General features: G+C 37.9%; 1 protein-coding gene across 1 annotated transcript in view; it reads right to left on the bottom strand.

Annotated features, from left to right (window-relative positions):
• The window catches only part of PKHD1 (PKHD1 ciliary IPT domain containing fibrocystin/polyductin), a 467,968-nt gene that overhangs the window by 323,014 nt on the left and 126,056 nt on the right, over positions 1-18,898 (bottom strand). The window contains 1 exon segment of the mRNA XM_010364246.2: positions 11,496-11,652. Coding sequence (XP_010362548.2) covers positions 11,496-11,652 — 157 coding nt within the window.

The raw sequence follows: 18,898 nt of genomic DNA, 5'->3' as shown, positions 1-18,898 counted from the left end.
AAGATAAGGTGGGTAAAGGTAGGGAAACAACTGTCAACCATCAACATTTAAAGGCTAGAATAAGAAAAGGAAGTAGCAAGATTTGTGAGAGTGGATCAAAGAAAGGTGAATTAGAAGGATCAGAAGGTTGTAGAGACACAGACTCAGGGAAGAGCCTTAAGAACCGTTAATGAGGCAGATGAGTGTGTCAAAACCTTAATGCTATTTTTAGGAAGATCAAGAGAGAAAGAGTGCACAGCCAGCATGTACTAGGTTCGGATGTGAATGTCAGGTGATAAAATAAACCCAGGGAGAGTGATTCTATTTTTAAACAGAGGAAAAATGAGAGGTAAATGGAGGCAAGACCAGGGAGGGATCTGAGAACCCCAATTCATTAGATTAATCTGTATCACCAAGTTAGATAATTCATTTACTTAAAGCTTAAACTATCTAAATTTTTAGATGTAAACTATCTAATTTACTTGCCTGAATTGATTAACCCCCAATTCACCATTTTTTCTTAAAAAAATTTAGCAGTCTATATCTTCTTACCTTTCAATTATTAAATAGTCAAATGGATAGTTGAGGAAGCCTGTGGAATTCCCTTTCCCTGGAGAATTATAGACAATCATCAATTCAAGATAGACAAATCCTGCTCTGCCTGGGTAAGGAGAGCTGGCTGAGTGATCTGGGCTGAGTTGGGAGATATCCCTGTACCTTACTGCAGTGTGCTGCTCTGGAAGCAGGAGCTGGGAGAAGGTGAGAAAGAGGAGGAAAAGGGGGCATTTAGAGAAGGCATCCACAGCTCAAAGAAACCTGCATTGTGACAGGGATGCACACAGCTTCCTTTGTTGGCAAGATCCGGATTAGACTTGTGCCTGATCCACTGGAGCAGAGCCTGGGAAGCCTTCGAGGTGGGCTTGTCCCCGGCCAGAGAGGCGGAAAATCAATTTGGCTGGCAAACGAGAGCCCCCAAGAGCTTAGTCCACGCTCCATAATCCTATCCACAAGCAGCTCAGGAAATAGATGCCTGAGCCCTCACATATTCATGGGGGATGTGAGGCATAAATCAGGCTTTAAGGATTGGGGGCAAAGGGAATGGACTCTCTGGCTGGCTACTAATTAATCAAGCACAGAATACCTAAACCTAGCAACCTGGGATGGAGCCACACACACAGAGAAGCAGAGGCTGCTGCTGCTGCTGCTGTTTTTCCCGTTTTTCAAAATTTCAATTAAAATAGATATCAGAAGAAATTTTCCCCTTTAGCTGATACTGCTTATGCATCCCCCTGTTCTTCCTTTAATTAAAAAACATGCTTATTGCAATACTTGCCAGAATCACTTTAACGGTATTTTAATTGTAATGTCTCTGCCTGATTAAAAAAAGAAAATATGAACTAGAAAGTGTTTGCAAAAATGTTCACAGGATGCAGGAAAAGAATCAGACACCTCCCCAGAATGGATGCCACATACTAATTCTTTAATTAGCCTGGTACTGCAGTCAAATGGGCAATATAGAGAAATATATATATATATGAAATAAAATCACTGACTCAGAGCCGCAAACAATAGCAGTTGAGAGAAACCATTTTCACCAACTCAGATTTCCCTGGCAGGGTAGAGACCCGTGCATCCAACTAAAAATGCTATGCTCAAGATAAGCCCATTCAATGTGGCCAGCCAAGTTTCCACTGTTCTTTACTAAAGGTCTCATAGCATTTGGGAAATGAGTAGTTGGTCCAGGCTAATTGGCTTCTAGTCCTGACAATTCTATAGGGTTCCTTGTATTGTTTTAGGCTAGTAGTTCTCAAACTTGAACATGAGTCAGAATCATCTGGATGTCTTAAAACACAGACTAATGGGCCTCATTCCCAGAATAGGTTTACTGTAGAGCACCCAAATTTGTAGTTTGTATAAGTTACCAGGTGATGCCAATGCTGCCGATTGGGGGCCACACTTTGAGAATCATTACTATCGGTAAATTAAGTGGTTGTTCTAGGTGTCCATAGGCTGGTGATGTCTGCTATCATCTAAAACAGGCTGAGAAAATACAAGCCTGGAATTAAAGAATAATTCCCTTAGTCACTCAACCAACATTTACCACTAGTTTCCAGCCCCTCTGCTAGGTACTGAAATAAAAATGTAAAATAGAGTCTCCAGTTCCTGAAGGTCACGGTGAAGTTGAATTGCTCCTGCAGGTAAATGGAAATGTGCTGGTTTTAGTGAATTGTCCCACTTTAGAGAGAACTATAAGAGAATATAAAGACTATGACTCAGCTCTTCACTTTTTCTACAAAATATGAAACTCATTAAGGTAACCTTATAACTGTATTAACTCTGTACTAATTATAAAGTGTAAACATATCTGTGGAAGACAAACTATACAGAAATATTAAAAGGAACTCAAACACTAAGATATAAGTAAATGGCTTTGTTATTATAGCTACTGTTATCAATTACTACCTAACTAAACTTTGATTTCCTTTCTACCTCCAGAAAACCATTACTTATTTTATCAACAAAGCTGCTGGCATTTAAGTACTCAAGGCCTTCGGCTGTTCCATGGCTTTCTAAAAAGTCACTTAAAATCTCAGGAAGAAAGCCATTTCTAAGGAGAAATAGAAAAGACAAAAAAAAATCATCTTTTTCCCAAGGTCTGTACCAAGCATGTAAAAATCCCCCTAGCTACTAAGTTCATTCAGATAATCTTCCCTTTCTCTTTATCAAAGTTCAATTAGCACTGACCCAATCCCATTTTTGACCAGCCTGCAATTTGATACACTTCTCTAAGCAAGCTGTTTTTTCAAAAGATTCCAAATATAATTATTCTCTGAATACTATAAAAATGATTTGGCTATAGCATAATTGTATTCGAAATAAAAGCTAACAATATTTTTCTTATAGTATTTATTAATTTTTAAAAATGAGAATACAATACTTCCTACCTTTACCTGACCCCAGGAATATTGTATAGAAACTATAATAATGAAATGCTCAGTCTCCAACATATTTTTATCTACACAAGAATCCCAAATACAAAAGTACTTCAGATTTCTAGCTCCACTTCCAGTCTGGATGAATAGGATATAGGGATCATTAATGAACAAATGAGATGGAGAGGTAAAGACAGACCAAGTCCTGCATGACCCTGTAAGCCATATTAAGTTTGGACTTGAACTTACAGGCTAATGGAAAGCCAATGAAAGGTTTTAAGTAAGGAAGCTTGAAACATTTATCTTTCATTACTGAAAATATTATAGCTTCTGTGCTAGGAAGGGACTGGTCCCTTTCAGTAGCATTTTTCATGTTACAATACCCAAGTTGTCAAGACATAAAACTGTAAATTGTTCAATATCTATGTTTCTGTCTGTCTGCCCATCTATTGAAAGCATGTCCTTTCTCATAGCAATGGCTTATCTTTCATTTAAGGCTAATCAAGTGTGTCTGGGACTGTTCTCTGGAGTAAATAATGTAAGCCATTGTCTGATTGGAAAAATAAGGGGTCTCAGAGCTAAGTGTCCCCCACATTAAAAAGGCTTTGTCTCTGATCTCCTGATACACAAATAGTAAATAAAACTGGTCACTGTCTGGACTAATCCACTAACATTTGAGGGTACCAGGAAGGACTCTGATTATAGAGAAATTCTCAACAAACATGAATCTGCCTCTTCAGGTCAGAAACTCATTTATTATTATTCATTCAGCAATTATTTGAGTACCTGTTTCATGCCTAGAGATAAAATGGTGCTGGCAATACAATACAAAGGTGAGCAAAAACAGATCTGGCTCTTCCTTTCTTCAGTTTACAGCCTAGACCTTTATAAGCCTTCAAAAAGGTAGAGGGAAGAAAAAATACACCTTGACATTCTATTTGTAAAGAATTAATATAAAAGTAATTCAAGTTGTTAAGCAATTAAAAATTCTGTCAGTAACCCACTTAGCTTTGAATATCAGCAAAGCCCTCCCATAAAATAAGTAACACCTACTTGTCACCAAGAAAAGCCCAGCACATGAAGACACCCAAGAGTTAAGATTAGACTTCAAAAAAACTCGGGCTAGTTCTGATGCTAACTTCTTCATCAGGCTTCCCTTCTGGATAATGGCACAGACCAGCCCCTTAGAGGGTACTATGCCTGCCAAATAGAGGAAGAAACTTTACTCATTCCTATACAGCTCTTCCTCCACTGAGCTGCACACACAAACAATACTAACATACAGCAGGGGTTGATACAAGACATTTTCTCCCTACACAGGGAAGGGAATCACCGTTATTTCCATTTTGTACATTGATTTGAGGACCAGAGCCTTACCCAAAACCATAAAAGAGTGTGTGACTGACTCAAAATTGAAATCAGGCTCCAGTTTGCTGACCAAACTGCAATGAATCAACCTTGTTGTACTGTCTGCACATAAGCATCCTATCTTCTGGCTTGAAGGGTAACTATGTTTTGACTACAAAAGAGGGCAATTCAGTCCATCTTTTACAACCAACTTGCAGATAAATTATTTTGAATTTACCAATTCACAACGTTACCAGCCCACAAAACCCTCTCATGTTGACCAAGATATTCTACAGTTAGAGAAAAAATAAATAAATTATTGTTGAATATCATGTTTTTATCATATTTTTATGCCCGCCTTCAGATTTTTTTTATCTTAACTGGTAGCTATGAAGTCTTGAAACTATAGGCATAGGGTAAAATGCCAAGTGACTCACACAGACCTGATGCACAAAGAGATCACAAGTAACGGCTCAGGAAAGTTCTGTGTCACAGCATTTCTAGATAACTGCATTGGAAAGCATTATCTGAAGCATGCATCTACTGAATCTGAGGCTGGCTTAGTGCTAACTAGAAGCAACCAAGTATACAATCCCTGGGATTTAAAAACAAAAACAAAAAACAAACAAACAACAACAACAACAAAAAAAAAAAAAAAAGCTGTGCTAGGTTCATCATTTAAAACCTCACTCTGAAATCCTCAAATGCTTGTCAAGGATGAAGGAATTCTACACTGAACCTGACAGTGAGTCAGAAGAAGATGCTTTACCTCAATAAACCAAGAATATGCATTTCCATGCCATAGAAACCCCAGATGCAACGGACTCAAAAAGATCTGAATGTCCTCAAAATTGTGGACTAAAAAAACAGTTGAGAGAAAATGAGATCATGTTCTAAGCTACACCAGAAAAACATGTTTCTGTGAAGTCAAAGTAACAAGGAGAATGCAGGCAAGCAAATGGATCCACTTCTCCATCCGTCCCTCCCTCGCAATAGAAGGAAAAACACTTCAATATGCATTCTGAAGATAACAGAAGCAAAAGCAATCCAAGGTCTTTATTACCCAGCTAATTCTTTCAGTAATCCAGTTTGCTTTGTATATAGAAGCAGTCGCTATCTGTAAATAAAATTGTATTTTAAGCCTGATATTCAGCCATATCTCCTGTTATCTCTGACAGTCCAAAAGTAACAAAAACTAACATTAATTGAGTTCTTACTCTGGACCAGGCTGTGTGCTAATGGCTTTACAAATATTCCCTCATTTAATACTCAAAACATACATAGGAGACAGGCAATACATTGTGATATTGCCATGCAACAATGATAAATGCTTGCTCTCATTGTTACTATTATTATCATTATAACCAGGTATCAGCTTAGTAAGGAAAAACCTGAGACTTACAGAAGGTCTGCAACTTGCCCAAGGTCACAGAGCAGAGAAGCAGTGGAGCCCAGATTCAGACTCAGTTCCTTGTGGCTAGAAATACTGCCAAGCATTTAACTGCTTTAGTATACACCAGTAGACCAAAAAATAGAAAATCACATTAAAGGAAACCAGTGTGCTATTAAGCAGCAACAGAGACTGGAAACAAGTTTCTGCTCAGACACAAGCATTGTGAGTAGTAAGAAACTACAGACTGCCTTCCTTTTTTATTGTATATATTTAAGGCAAACAACAGGATGTTTTCATGTGTGTATGTGTATGAATAAATATGTATTATATATAATGAAGTAATTACTACAGTCAAACAAATTAGCATATCAATCACTTCACATAGTTACCTTCTTTTGTGTTGTGTGTGTGATAAGAGTACCTAAACCTAACAGCTCAACACCAAGGAGAGAGTTCATTCTCCCCTAATTGACCCTTTCATTAATCATTATCGTTACACTACTTCACATCAAGCTGCTTGATGACCAGATCAGAAAGAGATTCATTGCTTCATTCAGGAAATACGAATGTTTCCCCAACTACAGACCATAACCCAAGATCCTTGCCCGGGATGCAGAATGCTCTGACAAGAGGGTAACGTTCCTTCTTTGTGATTATGGCTCATCATAATTACTTGGAATAAAAATAATAAATTTTAATTCAGCAATGCCTATGGCCGTTGGGCATCTTAACATAAAAGAATGAAAATATAATTAACTAAATCAAGGCAATATGCCTATTTCCATCCCAGCTCATTAGTATTAATTGATTGGGTTAATTCTCTTTTGTGTTTAACGGTACCCCTAAAAATATTTTTTTTTTTTTTAAAAAAGGGAGGGAGGGCACGAAGGAGGGAAGTAGTAGAGATAGTAAGTAGACAAAAGTTCTGGATCTTTTTCTAATTAAAGTGAAATAATAAATGCAGCTGAAGCGCTTATCATGGTCACAAAAGAATCTATTTTTTTAAGTTTGGGAGTCAGCACAAATTATGACACAAAACATTCGGGCCATTTCTCAATTGCCCCCCAAACATTTATGATCCTCCCTTCTACTATGTAAGTCATATGTGTAAGGAAAAAATGTCAATTCTATTTTATAGATGAAAATATGAGTAAGGCGCAGAGAGTTTAAGACACTTGAGGGTCGATAAAGTGTTGGTTTTCCTGTTGTATGAGACTCGTCTTCTACATATCAGGATGCTGGTTTCCATGAATAGAAAAATAATATAGAGGATGTAATACCTTCATAAAGCAGTTCCAAATGCAGTTCTTAGGTGATCTAGTTTCACTGTTACTTAACAGTAATCCTTTCAATATATATACTTCATGTAGAATGTATTCTTTGTAATATAGAAATGGCTGAGAAAGTACTTCCACTATAATTTCATATTTTGTTGGTTAAAATCTTTTGAAGAAATTATTTTTTGGCTTGAAATTTCTCAGGCTTTATCTAAGCCTGCAGATGGTATCAGAAAAACTAAAGAAAATTTCACTCAGCTATTTTTCTGACACTGTGAATGTATATGAAAAAGATAGTAACAGATATTTGGAGAGCGAGTTGCTGTTGTTGTTGTTGTTGTTGATGATGATGATGATTATGATTATTCAATCTTATATTTGAAGAGCTCTTTATTATCTTTCAAGTACTTTCACACATATTATAGACCAAGGGAAGACATTAAAAGAGGTTTACAGCTATGTTACATTGACCAGATATTTGAGAGTTGTAGTTCTTCACCAGTGAAGACTTTGGTCAAATGCCTTTTAGAAACAGAAATATAACTTACCAACAGATTTTATATTCCTAATAATTCATCATAATATGCATATATAGAGACAGGTGTGTGTATGTACATACTGTGCATGTATATATGTATATGTGAATATATAAGTGTATATGTGTGTACTTATACAAACATACGTGTGTGTGTGTGTGTGTAATCATTGAGAACTAAGGACAGTGAAAGTAAATTAGTTGGGAAAAGTGGTATTTAAGAGAACAAGGGTTTAAAATATATACTTCTTAAATTTCACCCAGGATCATTTACTTGTCCATTCTTTCTACAATCATCACATAATTTTTGAGACTTCGTCATGCATCAGGCAATGTTCTAGACCCTGAAGAGACAACAGTAAATATATTGATGAAATCCTTTGCCTTTTTTGTTCTAGTAGAGGAGACAGACTATAAATATGCAAGTAAGGCGGGGCGCGGTGGCTCAAGCCTGTAATCCCAGCACTTTGGGAGGCCGAGACAGGCAGATCAGGAGGTCAGGAGATCGAGACCATCCTGGCTAACACGGTGAAACCCCGTCTCTACTAAAAAAATACAAAAAATTAGCCGGGCGTGGTGGCGGGCGCCTATAGTCTCGGCTACTCCGGAGACTGAGCCAGGAGAATGGCGTGAACCTGGGAGGCGGAGCTTGCAGTGAGCCGAGATCGCGCCACTGCATTTCAGCCTGGGCGACAGAGCAAGACTCCTTCTCAAAAATAAATAAATAAATAAATAAGCAAGTAAATTGATAATATACCATGTGATGATAAGTACTATGAAGAAAAGTAAAGCAACATCAAAGGATAAAGAGTCCTGGGGGATAGCTGTAATTTTAGAAATGATGGCTAGCAAGTCCTCCGAGATTAGTTGATATATTCTCAAAGAGCAAATGAAATAGGTGAGCCAGCCACATAAATGTGGAAGAAGAGCATTCCAGGCCATAGACATTATGGGCAAAGGTCCTGAGGCAGGTATATTCATAGAAGAACTAGAGCAGAGTGAATGAGGAAGACGAGGTCAACAAAGGGATCAGAGGTTAAATAATAGTAAGGACTTTTGATTTGATTCCCAGTGAGTTGAGATTCCACTGGAGGTTTTGAGTAGAGAAGTAATAAGATCTGACTTAAATTTTTAAAGGAAATTGACTATAAACTGCTGGTGGTTTACTTTACCATATAGCATAAAAGTCAAATATCAATGACTTAAACCCATGAAGCCTTGTTTTCCTATCACAAAAAGTAATTTCAAAGGAGGGTGGTTGAATGCCTTACCATGGAAACTCCAGAGTCATCAGGGTCCTGGTTTTTTCCTATTCTTCTGCTTTTCCATTCTAACTAACAAGTAGCATCATGGTCCAAAATAGAGGCTGAAAATGTTGCTATCACATTTACATACCAGCAAGTAGGAAAGAGAAAGAAGGAAGGGAAAATAGGGTGTACTTCCTACTGGGTCATCTCTACTTTTGGAAATTTCTCAGATGTTCTGCAGGATACTTCTTCCATCTCATGGTAAGCCCTTAGCCACATGGCTTTGTCTAGCTACGAAAGTGTTCAGGAAACAGAGCATTTCAGCTGAGTACATTGTTGCCACCAATTAAATTAGGGTTTTGCTACTAACGAAAATAAGGAATCAGAAACATGGGAACCAAATAAGGAGCAATTTAAGATGGTCTAGGCCAAAAATATGGTAGTTAAGACTAGGTTAGTTCCAATGAAGTGTTGCTACATGGGACACATGTTGGAGATCCAGCCAACAGGGTTCACTGATGGGATAGTCATAGGAGGTGAAAGAAAGAAAGAAGTCTTGGATGCCTCCATGGTTTTTGGTCTGAGCCACTGGACGTATACAATTCCAACAAGTGAGATGGAGAATTTCCTCAAACTTTGATTTGTGTATATGTTAATATCTATGTGATCGCAATATGTCTCAGACATAAATGATCTGCCCTTCACCTCCTCTCCACTCTCCAACTCTAATCTTACATAATTGACACCCAGATTACCCCACTATACATTCGGCCTCACTGCCAGCATCACTTGTTTTAGAACCAGAAGTTTTAGTCTTTCATATTTACTTTCTAATTATTTTTTCTTTGGTAATATTATATGTTACTGCCATTAAGTATTATTATTCTTTTTTTTTTCTTGTATTTCACATAACAATCCTAGGCCACTCAATAAGGATTCACAAATTATCTGTTGAACAAAATTTCATGTGTGTCCTTGCCCTGTTCTCATTCTTTCTAGAAGTTATGACCTATATCTCGATGATAAAAACCTGAGTTTCACTGTAGGCAGCTCTGTTTTTTGCCAACAATTCCTGCATCTTATTTGTGTAGAAACCAAAATCTACTACTTAGCCTTACATCCTACCTACTCTTCCTCCCCAAGAGAAAGGAGATCCTTCAGATGACTTACTCTCCCTCTCCACAGGATGAGGGTTTGTCCTTCCAAACCAAACTCACTTATCTAAATAATATGAGAATGAAATATTGCCTAAACCAGAAATACTAAGAAAAAACACTATGGGAAGGTGACAGGTTGGGGCAAGTATTGGGATTGCTCACATATTTAAATCTTTAAGAGTGGGAAGTCAAATGAATGTTATACTTATCCTGCCTTTCTCCTACACTTTTCTCTCCTTCTGATGCCTCTTCTCCATTTTCAGCCTCTGGTCCTGTCAACACTATTTACCTGGAAGTAACAGTACATCCAGAGATTTAGTAATCCAAGACTTTCAGCTGGGAAACTTCTCCCAAATGGTAGTAGCAATATAAGCCCAAGACCTTTGAATGCCTGAAGGGGAGCCCATCCTCCTGCAGAATTTGATTCATATGGAGAAAGCCCTGGTTAAAGGCCTGCCAAGAGTATCTTTTCTCTGAAATGAGGTTTTAGGTCTGTAATTTTCCTGTGTCATTGCTGGTCCTTAGGTAGTTGATGACTGTCTATAGTGGCATTCCCATAGCCACTAGCTACACACACACACACACACACACACACACACACACACAAAGACAGGGCAAGAGCCCAAGCTGACAGACCATTTTATCCCCTAAAGGACACTAATTAACTGGTTTGACTGAAAACTTCTCCTTGCTATACAAGAGAAAAAAAAAATAGCTTCCAGAATAGAGAATGACAAAATGCCTAAATCCTGATTCAGTCTAAAAGAGACAGGTATTAAAATTCCATTAGTTTATCCCCTTTAAAATATTTTATTTTTCCCCTCATGTAGCTATGTTCTTACTTTAATAAGAATGAATGTTTGTGTGTTAAATATATTTATCGTAAAGAACAGTGTTTTAGTGCAGAATTTCATAGATATCCATAACTAATCATATCTCCCAAGTAATTTTCATTTGCCAATGAACAGAGGCACTTTGATAAACTATTCCTTATTTTCTGCCACTAAAGTAGGCCATGATTTTTATTCTCATTTAGCAGATAAGGAAAGAAATGCACAAAGAGGTGAAATAACTGACTTAGCCATTTAAAGATGTGGTAGTAGAGTTGAAATTCGAAATCTCAGCCTCTTCCAACTTCCTAAACCCTAGAGCTATAAAGGCGGTTTTGCAATAAGAAAGCCTATTTATATGACTTTCCATGGGACCAAGAAGTCAAAACCACAACAGGGTAAAAGCAGGAAGACATTGCTTTCTTGGCAGGGTGTTTCAAAGGCAGCAACGTTCACCAATTTCAGGGTATTTTGCTATATTGTGGGGGCTGTCCTGGATAAGCATGACTAAAAAGTGCTTGAATAAAGGAGCATATTCTTTGAGAACACTGTTAACCTTCTTGTTTTTGAAAAATTAAAATAATCAAGCTCTGTGCTTATTATAAGAGTCCAAAGAAAGGCCTTTCACTTTGAACCCTCTGACCACTTCTTCCTTTACATAGTAAAATTTCAGTTTGGTCTAAGGATAAATTATCAACCAAGTTCTGGAACTTATCCAAAAAGTTTCCCTCCTCCCTCCCCCCTACAAGTGATATTATTACATAAAATAATGTCACCAATCTACAAACTCCACAGACCTTTAATGAGCAGTAAGTTGAGGACGCTTGTGTTAGTGTCCAGCAGAAGCAATTGGCCATTCTCTACTGTGACGTTGTCGCCATCTTGTGGCAGCCTTTCAGGAAACCAGCTGTGAGTCCGGGACCATCTCCGGCAGAACTGTAAAGAAAAGTTGCCCTGGAAAACAGACAGCTGGGTTGGTGGGTGGGTTGGTTGCTTGGCTGGTCCGTTGCTTGGTTGGTTGGTTCACTGGTTTGTTGGTTTGTTGGTTCATTCATTGATTTGGGGTGGGATGGTATAAGTATTGAATCAAAATAGAAACTTCTCAAAGAAAGTAAAATTAATTTAAATATTTTAAATGTCTCCATAAAATTGGTTACCTCTCTCTTTTTCATATGACTAAGGTAAACAGGAAAAAACATGAAAGGCAAAATTATATTTGAAGTTCTGTGCCCAGCCCCTGGAATTCTCCAATAACATGCTGGTAATGTTTTCTTACCTTTTTTTTCCCCTGTAGCACAGGCTCCATTCTACCTAACAGATGAGGTTGATTCCATTTATTTTTACAGACATGTATTGAATCTTGGACAAAAAGTCATAAATAGCCTGGAATAGGGAGAATTAAAATGTTCTGCTTGATGGGTGGCATTTTGCTTTATGTAATTGGTATCATTTTTCACTGGCTCTACTGCCAAGAGTCCCTGTTTTATAGGAACATTCCTCTTCCCAAGTGCTCAGATCTATCCTCCCACTCGGCCTTTTTTGATATTATTGTTGCCTTTCCCCCTGTGTCTGGTGCATCAGGGCTGAAGCCCATGCAGGCATAGGCAGAATGCCGACTGCCTTCAGATGACAAGTAAACAGCCTGGAACCTTTGAGTGAGGGGTAGGGAGCCGTACTGACAGAAGGAGCCAGAAAAGGAAATACTCCCTCTCCATCCCAGCCTTCAGTCCCTCTCTCAGAACTTTTGGCTTTCCTGTTAATTTATGGTCACTCTGATGTCACATGTTTTTTAAAACAGGGACATAAAAATCACAGAAAGCAATATTCAGCTCATGCAAGAGGCTGGAAATATGTCTAAATGCCTTGTGAAGTTGTGGAAGTATAATTACGATAAACACAATAAAATCACAATAGAGAAGGTGATTCCTTCAAGGTAATACATATGACATGTGTAAGCCACTCTCTCCAGTCTTCTTCCCATTCAGATTCCAACCAAATGTGAAGCCCAAGTTCCTATAAAAATAAACCGCCCAGAAGGTCCTCTCATGATGTGTTAGAGGCAGATGACAAAAGATCATTAGAAGGGAAGGCATGTTTGTAATATCGACAACTACACCTACTCAGAGAATAGTGCTCTAGAGTATTTCTGAGACAGAAGATGGAAAATTGTGTTGCCAGAAGAGCCGTTACATTTTCCAGAAGAGGATACAGACCCCAAGGTCAACAGTGCTGAGGTGCAGACCCAACACAATCACTGAGAAGGCTTTGCGATTTACTCATTTTCTACATCTGCAAAGAAATAAAAGTCTATGACTCATCACAATTTAAGAGATGGAAAGAAATAAGGCATAGTGATAACCAGTTCCAGTATCACAGAAAAACGTATAGGTGACACAGGAGCATCATCGTGAACTGAAGGAACCACACCCCCATGCTGACTATCTGTAGGCTACAAAAGTAGGAGAGAATTTTAACTCTAGATGATTTCACTATAGGACTAGCTTTAGGTTGGTAAAATAATAAACAGTACTTCTTATAAGGCTACATATATTGTACATTCTTATAACCCTTTAATTTACACCTGTAGAATACAGAAAGAGGAAAGGGAGGCAAATCAAAGGAAACTGGAATGAAAGAAGGTGAGGAAAACAGAGATGGTAAAGTAAACTGCATAACAGGGTGAACCAGGTTATCTGTATTGTCAGCTCAGAGGCCATGATAAAAGGACATTTGAAAAATCTTGGATTTCCAGAAGGCCAGAGATGGAAAGGACTCTAGCAAAATCCTATCCCATAATTTTACAGATGCTATTTTAGGCAGTGTTCCTTAGAGCTTAATAAAATGTAGATTCCTCTAGTGTCATCATATACCTATGGAATCAAAAGCTCAAGAGGTGGGACCCAGAGATCTATAATTTTATTGATTCCCTCAGATGACACTTCTGCATCAACATTTAAGGATCAATTCAGAGCAAGGGCTGGAGAGGAAGGAGATATACTCTTTAAAAGGAACCAAGAAGTTTTCTCCAAACCAACATCCAAAGCTTAGGATCTTTGTCCAGGATCACCCAAAGACAAGCAAGCTAGGAAGGATGATGTGTTGGTGAACTATAAGAAATATGAAAAATTCAGCAGCATAACCCTTTCTGAGACATTAACCTGGTGGTCAGATCCATAACCCAGTCACAGAACTATGAAGTAAACCAGGGCTCATTACACACACATTAAAATGATCTGGAACAATTAGAAATTAGTTAGATATTTAAGTGGGTCAAAGGTAGACTATTTCATGGTGTTATCCATTAATTAATTTGAGATCATTTTTAAATTTTTATGATTAGCACAGATATCTGTTATCTAGCTCTCAATAAGCTTTAGAGACTTTCTTGCTCTGAAGTACCTGCTTATGCCATTTGCTGCCTTCCATGTGCTATAACCTCTTGGCCTACCCTGTCAGCCTTCAAAGATTGCTGTACTTCGTCACATCCCAGTAGGTGGAAAGGTCAAATACTGTTATCTCTACTTTTCAGTGGATAAAGCAAAGGCTCAAAAGTGTTTAAATGCTGTGTCAAAGTTCATAGTGATGGAGGCAAACTGGAATCACGAAAAGGAAACATCCATCCGAAGTTTTTCCCTTACTGTGGCCTCTCCTGGGATGCTCTTTCCCAAAAGATCTGCATGGCTCACTCCCTTACTTAATTCATGCCTCTGCTCAAGTATCACCTCCTTACCTGTATTATTATTTTTAAAAAGCACCCCCAATCATTCCTTCTCCCCTAATAATGCTTCATTCTAGTATTAAATAATACAATTCCTTGCATATTTGGTTATCACTTATTAAGCTTACTCAAATGAAGCAGGGACTTGGTTTGGGTCATTGCTATATCCCCACCTCCCTAAAAGATGTCTAGCACATAGTAATTGCTCAATACATGTTTTTGAATAATTCATTAAATGAATCTTATACCCGCTGGTGCCATACATGCTTTTACAGATATCACACACACACACACACACAAACACACACACACACATCTCTTCCTAATGCAATAGGTGAATACACAGGTGCTAAGACCTTAAAAATGCTATATCCCCTAGGTCTTCTCAAACATTTACATTCCTTTTTATGTTTTCAAGTTCCGTTTAAACATAAATCAAATGATGAATAGTGCTACTTAATTGGAACCTGAGACTCAAATTCGATCTCATAAAATCGTTCGCCAATTTTTTCTTTTGCCTTAAGTTTCTCTAGTCAATGTGGCCAATGTCAAATGAATACAGGTGTTTAAGCATTCAGTTTCAAGAGCCCTAAGCTTCTTTGTGCCCTGAATTCCCCTTAGCATAACAAAGATATCTTGAGATGTATAAATGTTTATTGATGTACTCATGCTTTTACACAAAATAATGACTAAATACTAAAAAATCTAAAAATCAGTGCAGCCTCCACTACTTACCAGCTACCTGGGGAAGTAGAAGAGCGGATATCTCTATGATTGCAAGTTATCAGTGTAATCCATTGACCACATGCACGTTGCCATAAGAATTTTAGCTCTCCTACATTTTCAGTTAACAGAGCTGGTGGTATCATTCCCTCCCAGCAAAATGCTCCATGAAACAGTAAGGATGGCTCACCTTCCAACATTTTCATCCTCCAATCCATGTCACTTCAATCCAATCAAGAAAAAAATAATGCCAACAGCATTGATTAAAGATTTTGTCAATATATTTGAGAATGTCTCTGTTGATACCAACATATTTTTGGTGAAGGCCATGTTCTGTGTCAACAACCCAGCTTACTTCCACCTAATATAAGCACTTTCCTCTATAGTTCCCATGATGCTCAGCCTTTAGCTTTAGTGTTCTTCCTGGAGATAAACACTTCACTCATTCTTATTCTGCAGATGAAGAAAATCATTTCCTCATAGGCATATGGGGGCAGGTGTGAAAATAGAGATACAAGAATTGCCCAGAACATGACCTCGTCTTTGCATATAGCCCCAAATAAACCCAAAAAAAGCAAGAAAAAAACTTTCTTCCCTCAGCTGGGAAGCTTATGCAATTTGTTTTCTTCTTACAGCACGTCAGCACTTCTCTGAACTTCAGGGAATGTGCAGTGTCTGCAAATCTTACATGTCACCTTAAATGTACTTGCAACACCACCAGAGTTATCTTGAAAGAAGTCATTGATCAGCAAGTTGGAACACCCGGCAAAGAAAAGACCTATTTGTGAGTGTATGCATTGAGCTGGGGTGGCAGAGGAGGTGGGGTATGGGAATCTCTCTAATCACAATGTCTCCTGACTGACAAGGACAAGAAAGAACTGTGCTGACACCTCACCAGAATGTCTTCTTCCTTAGCATCCAAATCCTGGAAATAGGAAAAGACAAGTCCCTGTAACCATTTTCTCCACTCCGTATCCTTCTTTATTTTCTCCAAAGCACTCATCTCTACCTAATACAATGTATACTGATTCATAATCAGTCAACCCCTAATAGAATATAAGCTTCACAAGAGTGTCTTGGTTTTCTGCTGTATCCCTAGTACCTACAACAATGCCTGGCATCTACTGGCTACCCCAAAAATATGTTTGAATGAATAAATGGTCAGCTCTTATTTGGACTTATGATGCCATAATGAAAAATACCTTAATAACTGAAATAATATGACATGAAGCTATAATTTAATTTTATTCAGTTCTTCTTTAAATTGAAATGTTTTAATTTTTACGAAACCAACTTTATTTACCTTTTTGTGACATTCTTCATTACATTATAGATAAAACATCCTCTTTCATCCTGACATAAATATCACTTAAATGTCCTTCTTGATTGGTGGGTTTTATATTTGCATGTTACTCCTCAACTAACTTATAATTTATGTTGATGGAAAGTTTTATACTTTTTGCTTGTTTTCATTCCTTGCTTTTTTCCCCAAAATAGCTGAGTGTCTTCATACTATTCATTAAATAACATTTATTCTCCCAATTAATACTCTTGGCTATTTTAACAGTTGAATTATAATGTTGGATGATATTTAAACCTATCGGCCAATTAAAATCCCAAATCCTTTTGTATGAGCTAATATAAAGGTGTTTCTCACCAAAAAAAAAAAAAAAAAAAAAAAAAGTGACCTCACTCTTGTTCTTAAGGTACTTATATTATCATTTAGAAAAATACAAATAGCCAGATAATTAAAGTGTGATTGATTCAATAATTAAAGGCATAACCAAGATGCTATGGGAGTTTAGAGGATTAGATGGCTGACCATGGTGGAGACAGCCTTACAGGGGAAATCAAATGCATTAAACATCATTTTCTCTTTTTAATCTGGACACAACAGATAACACAAGCTGAGATTATTTCAGCTGATTATAAAACAAAAGATAGTGTAGAAAAGTCAACTATCTACAAATCCAGGATTATGAATAGAGCCCCTAACCTATAATCTAATAACTCTTTAGGAAACAAAAAGGAAATTAAATTAGTTTGGCATAATTTATTCTTACTGACCTCATGCAGGCTCTAAGTGATCACTTTCTTTTCTCGGTGGTTATAAACCCCTCATGATTACAAGATAACATGAGAATGTCCTTCCACACTGCACTGTGTAGCACATCGACTACTCAAAGAAATGTCAACAGTGCTTTTTGTCAGAGATTCCTGCCCAGTTCAAATTGACCCTTTCTCATCATTAGAAAACCGGGCAATTCATTGTCTTATCTCTCGGTTCTACACACTTCCTATCCTCTGCGATTTCTCTAAGATTGCTGACGCTACCTCAGTGCTTCATATATCTAAGTTATTAGCACTCTTAAGCTTCAGAGGATTTTCAAAGTCTGCAGACAGGACAAATTTACAGTCTTCTTTTATCCTTTCCTCTATTTGAATCTTCAAATCTCCTCTAATAGCATCTCTTCTGAATTTTAAGTCCAAAGACCTTTCCACTTGTGGGAGAAAAAAAAATGATAATGATAGCTGCTGATTATTGAATGTCTCTAATGTCCCAAGCACAATGCTATACATTTTACTTACAGTATCACTAATCCTTATGTAAACCCTGAATATCTGAGACAGGTCTCAGTTAATTTAGAAAGTTTATTTTGCCAAGGTTGAGGATGCATTCCCGTGACACCGCCTCAGCAGGTCCTGATGACATGTGTCCAAGGTGGTTGGGACACAGATTGGTTTTATACATTTTAGGGAGACATGAGACATCAATCAATATATGTAAGATGTACCTTGGTTCCATCTGGGACAACTCGAAGCGGGGAGGGGACTTCCAGGTCACAGGGACACGAGAGACAAATGATTGCATTACATTCTTTTACATTTCCGATTAGCTTTTTCGAAGGAGACAATCAGATCTGCATGTATCTCTGTGAGCAGAGGGATGACTTTGACTAGAATGGGAGGCAGGTTTGCCCTGAGTAGTTCCCAGCTTGACTTTTCCCTTTAGCTTAGTGATTTGGGACTCCCCAAGATGTATTTTCCTTTCATACTTGTAACTAAAAAATGTAGGTATTACTCTTTCCACGTAAGGTTTAATTAATAATAATGGCCAACACTTACTGGGTACACTTAACAGGTATTATCTCATTTTATTACACACTCCTTTCAGACTACTTTCCAGGAACTACAGAGTAGATGGATCCCTGCCTTCAACAAATGTTTATTGAGCACCCACTACACACCAGGCACAAAACAAATGCCTGACCTCATGGAGCTTATATTTTAGGGAGATAACAGGTTAAATATATAAAACTAATAGTGTGCTCTGACGGAAAAAAGAAACAGGGTGAAGTGGATCAGAAGTGCCAGGGTGGGAAGAGCTATTTGATATGGAGGGATCAGGGACTTCCCTGATTGGACTGGGTTGGGATTGGAGCAGAGAAATAGAGTATGAGCCAGAGGTTATCCAGGGAGGACCTTGAAGAAGGAGTGTGTTCAGAGTGCTGCAGGTGCAGCAAGAAGGACAGATAGCGCTGCTGGCCCTGGAGAAAGGAACGTTGTACAGCCAGATGGCCTTTCTACTGATGCAACGAGAAACACTGCACAAAGACCTGGGTAGACATCAAATTCTTCATATGTCGTAGGAAAAAGAATCAAGTAAAACACTCAGTAACATATAACGAGGTCAGCAAACTACAGTCCACAACCCACTATTTTGATATTGGCACATGGCACACAGCATGACAATTCATT

This window comes from Rhinopithecus roxellana, chromosome 4, assembly GCF_007565055.1.
Source record: "Rhinopithecus roxellana isolate Shanxi Qingling chromosome 4, ASM756505v1, whole genome shotgun sequence".
Lineage (NCBI taxonomy): Eukaryota > Metazoa > Chordata > Mammalia > Primates > Cercopithecidae > Rhinopithecus > Rhinopithecus roxellana.
This window is presented reverse-complemented; position numbering and strand designations above follow the sequence as displayed.